This window comes from Cajanus cajan, chromosome 5, assembly GCF_000230855.2.
Source record: "Cajanus cajan strain Asha chromosome 5, NIPB_CcT2T_4, whole genome shotgun sequence".
NCBI lineage: Eukaryota > Viridiplantae > Streptophyta > Magnoliopsida > Fabales > Fabaceae > Cajanus > Cajanus cajan.
In genome coordinates, this window is record NC_138521.1 from 53,329,146 (window position 1) to 53,335,955 (window position 6,810).

A 6,810-nucleotide genomic window follows, 5' to 3' on the forward strand; every position below is an offset into this window, starting at 1 on the left:
ATGTCGGCTCATCTTTCCTCTCACGTGATCTGCTTCGCTCGCGGCGAGGTCTATCTGCGCGATTTTGCCGAGGTGGGTCATGTCTAGGTTGACGTTGGCGTTGCGAATCAGACCGATCCACGAACTTATGAAGCTGCCCTTGCTTGATTAAATCTTCAATTTTGTCTCTGAGGGCCGCACACTCTTCGGTAGAGTGCCCCCTATTGCGATGGTACCGACAAGATTTACTAGTATCGGCGCGCGGTGGCGTGGCAGCTCTTTTTGGGACGGCCAGAACCTCCGATGTTAGAGCTTGTTCAAGAACTGCAGCGCGGCTTGCATTGAGTGGAGTGTAGTGAGTGTACTTCGGACCCCGCGTTGGCCGATCCCGAAGTGTGATCTCCTTACCTTGCCCCCGATAGGATGGTTCCGCCGGTTTTTCGGGCTTTCCCGACGGTTCAACTCGGGCTTGATTTCGGAACTCGGCCAACTCCTCCATCTGCATATATTTATCTGCTCTTCTTCGCAGGTCGTTAATATCTGTAGGAGGTTTCTTGCAAAGGCTATTGACGAATGGCCCCGGCTTTAGCGCTGTGGTCAGATGATGAAGCGCTACGGCCGGGTTGAGGTCTCGAATTTCTAGGGCTGCCTTATTGAACCGATCCATGAACGCACGAAGCGTCTCCTTCTTGTCTTGCCGAAGGCTGACTAGTGACAGAGAGGTCAAGCTATGGGGACGGCTTGTCGCGAACTGGATAGTGAACTGTGACGACAAGGTGCTGAAAGAATCGATTGAATTGGGAGGTAGTCGGGTGAACCAACTCAAGGCCCTACCTTTGAGAGACGTTGGGAAGATACGACATAAGGCAGCGTCGTCCGTAGTGCTCAAGGTTACCTGCGTAAGGAAAACATCGAGATGTTCATCAGGGTCAGTGGTACCATCATACTTATCGATAGGTAAAGATTTCCAATTGTCCATCAAAGAGAGTTGCATGATGGATGAAGTGAATGGGTGTCGGTGCGATCCGATAGTTGCCAAATCTGTGGGTCGGCCTACTGTTGGTATGACCGAAGGGAATTTTTGAGGTGCCACCGCCGAGGCATGAGGGGCCGAGGTGTGTACTGCCTGGGATTGATATGACCCCTGGGTTTGCGTGTTAGTGGCCTGAGTAGGTTTCCACGATGAATCTTGATTTCTCAACGCCTCATTCTCGGCTCTCAAGGCTGAAAGCTCCCTCGCATCCTTTTCTCGCTGCTACTTCATTTTCTCCATCTCTCGCTTCATCAGTCGAACAGTCTCCGAAAGATCAGTTTCATCTACCACTTCCACGTGCTCTTCTTCTTCGGTTTGATGTTCTTCCATGTTCGTTCTCCTAGTTATCGCCATTGCTTTCGCTCAGTTGATCTTTTAGAATCGTTTCGGTTCGGCCCCACGGTGGGCGCCAAAATGTACCTGTCTAAAGGATACACCAATAATCCTTTCGTATTCTGAGGGCCGAACCAGGTGGCCGAATGGCCTTACTAGTACAGTGTATTTATGTTTTACAAATATATACTTTAACAAGATGAAGAAAATGACTAATCTATATCATTTTTATTTACATTTTCTATTAGCTTTATATACCTTATGGATGTAATATCTTGGACTTCTGTAAAATTTCCCAGGTAATTTTCCTATATGCATTATGATGATATATGATTAAATAATTTTATAAAATATTTATGTCGTTAATACAGTATAAATAAATTTCAACAACATTAATTGTTAATCATTTTCCAATATTAAATATTAATTATTAATATTTATCATATCAATCATTTTCTAATAAAATGATCGATCTTTATTTTTCTTCTCAAAAAAATAGTTATAATCATTCTTAAAGTTTGTCAAAATGATAGTGACTTTTTTTTTCTCTCTATTTTATTAATTGATACACATCTCCCTTATTGGTAACTTAACTTTCACATATTATTTATTTTCATAATATTAATTTATTTATATGTTAAAACTCATTCTTTTTTATTATTAAATCTTTTTTTACTATTAGAAAAGTATACGACATCATCGTTATGTATTTCTACTCTCAACTTCAATGTATTGTGAAGTAGTACAAATGCAAAACATATACCATTTACTAATAGACTATACAAAAACACAAGTGATTAATTATTTTTATCAAAAAAATTCTATGAATAATATTAATTACTCACACTTAAGTTCAAAAAATTTAAATAACTTTAAATATATTAATTAAGAATGTAAGTCTGCAATTCAAATAATATTTTTTCCTCTCAAATATCAAAATCACTAAAAGTGCAAATTTACAAAAATACATTTTAGTTTACATAAATAAAAAAAAGGACAACTTAAAAAAATTTACTTAAATAAATGTAATAACAGAAAAAACAGATACTAATGAAGAGAAAATATGTTAATGATCAAGAGAAAGAACTCATGCTCATTAAAAATTTAGTATATTTTATATGTACACTTTTTCAAGTTTTAGTTTTATTTATAATTTAAAACGAAGTTAAACAAAAATAACTTTAAAAAAAAAAACTGATAGTTTGCGTATTAAGACAAACTATGAGGACTGACTTAAATTAGTTAAATGCACTGACACACTTTTTTTAGAATAAAACTCATTAAAAAATACATAATTTAATAAATTTCACCATATTTCATAATTATTTCGCATTATTTTATAGTTTCCAACAGAGATAACACCCTCCATTGTCTAAAATAAATAACACATGCTGCTTAAACAAAAAAGTGTATTAAAGTGTATTTAAGTAAACAATTAATTACAAATGCATATTTATTGTATATTTAAATATCAGTTAATACTCTTATTGTTAAAGTAACAATATCTTTCTTCATTTTGTACATTGGAATTCAGAATTGTAGATTAGAATTCACAAAAAAAGTGCTTTTCCAACTGTTATTCAAACATAAACTTAGATGTTTGAAAGAAATCCTGACATTTACCGTTTAAGCATAACACAAAGGCATATCTAACTACACACGGAGACCATAAACTTCATAAACAGCTACATATGTATTTTCCACAAACTGTGTTATTCGAGAGAAACCCAAGCCGGGTAAATCAGAAAATCAATCTCTTCTTTTCTTCTTCCTCTCATTTCTTTCAGATGAATTCTTAAGCTGTGAAAGGATACAAAAACATAGTCAACGTCAATACCAGCTCATTGTGAGGGAACAAAAAAGAAAGAAAACCCATAAGAATCTTAAAAGGCTATTTTATCTGTGGTCCAACTTACCAGTATGATAAGAATCCGCACAAAGATTGCAGCCAGATCAGTGAACAGGGTCAATGCATGCTTCACATAATCCAGGTCGCCAAAGTGAGCCCTCTCAATAATTTCTTGGGTATCTACTATAACGTAGCCGACAAACACCAAAAGCCCAAAGTACAACTGCAAAAATCACAAATAAGTACACCAGAAGATATATTATATAAGATGACAAGATATATATCATTACAGAAGAGCATTGCGAATTAGATACATTAGCCAGAATAAAAATTAACAACATTGTCACTTACCTCAAACTTAAAGAGCGCTATTGAGTTCCCAAAGAAGGAGGAAGCAAAATGCAACCACATGAGAATGGACAACCCAGAAGAAAGCAACCCACCGAGGTAGAGGTACTCCCTACGCCTCGCAACTAATGCTGCCGCAGAGAAACAAGCAAAAGCCAAGGAAGTTGCCACAAATGCGCTAAGGATAAGGCTAGAGATTGGAAGAAAAATGTCAAAACATGATCCAAAACTCAAAACTAGTCACAGAAGAAACTGACCATTTATCACAAAGCATCAACTTAAGAAACAGGTTAAGAGAGCAAAGTAGGGAATTGTATATCATAAAACAAAATAGCAGGTTGAAAAAACATTGGTGGGTTATTTGTATCACAAAACATGTTTTAAATAAATTTATCTTAAAAAAGCGATAACAATCTATTAATTACATCTCAACTTTGACAGGCGACAGTATCATCCGAAGACTCCAGTTACAGTAAATTTTAAAGTGGATTATCATACACAGATTTGGATAATAAACGTTAAAGTGCAAAGGCAACACCTGTAAATTACTATGTTTGCATGATATATGGCATATTTAGAAACTGGTTTTCAACAGAAGAAATCAGATTTCAAACGTGGAAATTATAACTATTAGCTTCTTAAAATCACATTTTTAATGTGGAACCAAACATGCTAATAACCCAAAACAGATTACCCAGAAATAAAAATACAAAGAAACCTTGATATCCATTGCAAACTAGTTCTGTAGCAACCTAATCTCTACACCGAACCCAGACATGTTCCTAATTGAAAAGTCAGAAAAGTAGAGAAACACACTTAAGAACTCTATCTCTCTAAATAAGGTGTAGGGACTTTGACACAAGGGTCTCTCAATAGACTTCTCCAAAAACACTTCAAACAGAGAAAGATAGAAAAAAATAAAAAAAAAAAAATTTCTTCATAAACTAAATTAGCTTAAACATTTGTAGATTTCCAAAAGAAAATTCAGAGAGTTCTAACTTATGCACAAGCTAGTTGTAACTTACAGAGAGTTCTTTTTTTTTTTCTTTTTTTTTTCTCAGAAATGTTTCTCGAGAGGTTTATGCAAACATCACTATAATATTAGTAACATACACAATTCACGACAAAAATATCAATTAGATCCAAATAAGCTCCATAAGCGAAGACGATCAAAAGACATAAGAAGTCCATACCTAGGATCAACAGCGATAGCCAAATCAATCAAAGGTCCAACTGAAGCGCCCTGAAACAGAGCCGAAGCCATCAACAGAGAAACCCTCTTCTGCTCTTCAACAGGGGGCGTTGATAGCAACCACACCATGCTTCCAATGGACGCCACCGTAGTCAGAAAACCCCCAACATTCCACAATACATGAAGGAACGCTCCAACCGCAGCACCCACCACAGCGCAACATAACGTAAAATAAACCTGCAATAATCAACCACGATTCTCAACACATTCCAAAACCTCTACAAAATCAAATTAATCGCTCACATAACCAAAATCGAAAATAATAATAATAATTACCGTACCCGTTTGATGTGATTCTGAACGAGCGGAGAGATCTCACGGAAATTCTTGAGAGTGTCGTAGCTCCAGCGGCTTCGAGAAGACGATTGGGAATTGAAGAACGCTTCCATTGAAAACAACGAATCGAAATCGTAATGGTAATGTGATGCAAAACAGAAATTGAATAAAGAGAAAGAAAAGGACGCAGTTATATAGTGTTGCGGTTTTCGTTTTTTACAAAGGGTTGGGGTTTCCCCAAATTTCTAGTTTTATCCAGAAAGACCCACACGCGTCGCATTGCATTTATCTCATCACACGCATTACATACCATAATTCATTATCATAAAATAAATAAATAAATCATTAAAACGAGACAAAAATGAATATTATTACTTGCTGAGGGAGCAAAGTAAACAACTTATACATTCCTGCGTTTTCAATCAATGTTTTTATTAAATTTTAAAAATTATATTTATAAAAATAATTTAATTATAAAAAACTGTTATCTATATTGGCATTTTAACAGGCAGGATGTACACGATAATTATTTATTTATATAATTGAAATTTTTATATATATTTTTTATCATATATTGTATTCAGATTAAAAATTATAATAAATAATTAGTTTTAAATGTATAAAATGTATTTAAAATTTACTATCAATAATTTATATTGTGATATGAAATTATTTATAACTTTAATAATTTTTTTAAAATAAATGATATATTTAAAAGAAATAAAATTTAAAAATAATGTAAAAATAAAATATATACATTTTATTTCGATATTATCATATTATGTTGTTACGAGCTAGTTAATAAACGGTTCACTTTCATTTAATATAAAAAGACAATTGCATCTTCTAAGAGAGTAAACTTCACTTCTTAATAAAAAAAATATTATTTAAATGAAGATGTATAACTTATATATTTTAAAAGCTATTCTAATTTATATATAAATGACATGTTCAAATTGATGCCTAAATATTTTAAAATATAGTTAAAAATTATTTAATTCTTTTTTATTATTGTTCAATTTTGTGAAACATTTAACGTGAATAAGTTAAGTAATATATAATTGTATTAATAAAATAATATAATATACTATTTTGTTAATAAACTTAAATAAATCGAACCTCCTTTTATTACTTATAACAATATATATAACTATTTTCTTTTCGAATGAACGTTATTATTGATATTAGTAAGAGAAAAAAAAAGGAATTCCATATTTCCACTTAAAAAATGAATGATTATTATTAATTGAATGAATAATATTTTTATATATTTTATTTTATTTTTAGAGATGCATTAGTAAAAATGTTAAAATATAATAAAATTATACAAAAATCTTAATAAAAATGAATACAAATAAAATATATATTGTTATATATATATATATATATATATATATATATATATATATATATGTGTGTGTGTGTGTGGGATTAGGTTTCGGGATAAAAAGCAAATCATATGTAAGGTAAAACTGTTTTCATAGTACCAGAGTAAATTGAACAATATTTATTATAAAATAAATTACTTAAGTAAAATCATCGGTCGATATGAATTCATATAACAAATTACACAAGTGGAGATTATTTATAATTCTATTACTTAATTAAATATATGATGGAAGGTCAATTATTTAAAAGTAATTCGATACTTGTTAAAAAAGAAATTGACAATTTAATACATTATTGTTTAAATAAATTCTCCATCTACAGAATAGGATGGATAATTTTTATTTTTTTTTA

At 32.3% G+C, this 6,810-nt stretch overlaps 1 protein-coding gene across 1 annotated transcript; it reads right to left on the bottom strand.

The window, feature by feature from the left end:
- Positions 1-2,894: 2,894 nt before the first annotated feature.
- On the bottom strand, positions 2,895-5,290 carry LOC109811803 (bax inhibitor 1). The gene is made up of 5 exons (XM_020375638.3): positions 5,076-5,290; positions 4,736-4,971; positions 3,546-3,732; positions 3,262-3,417; positions 2,895-3,145 (listed from the first exon to the last, which is right to left on the bottom strand). Exons 1-5 carry the CDS (start codon positions 5,181-5,183, stop codon positions 3,095-3,097), a joined length of 738 nt encoding a protein of 245 aa, XP_020231227.1. The 5' UTR covers positions 5,184-5,290; the 3' UTR covers positions 2,895-3,094.
- Positions 5,291-6,810: the final 1,520 nt, after the last annotated feature.

Bases quoted from the DNA above. Each gene is read 5' to 3' on its own strand.
- LOC109811803 (XM_020375638.3), bottom strand. From the start codon at position 5,183: ATGGAAGCGTTCTTCAATTCCCAATCGTCTTCTCGAAGCCGCTGGAGC. The intron at 4,972-5,075 runs GTACGGTAATTA...TGATTATTGCAG, and splicing joins TTCAGAATCACATCAAACGG to GTTTATTTTACGTTATGTTG. The intron at 3,418-3,545 runs GTAAGTGACAAT...TGATTTTTGCAG, and splicing joins TAGCGCTCTTTAAGTTTGAG to TTGTACTTTGGGCTTTTGGT.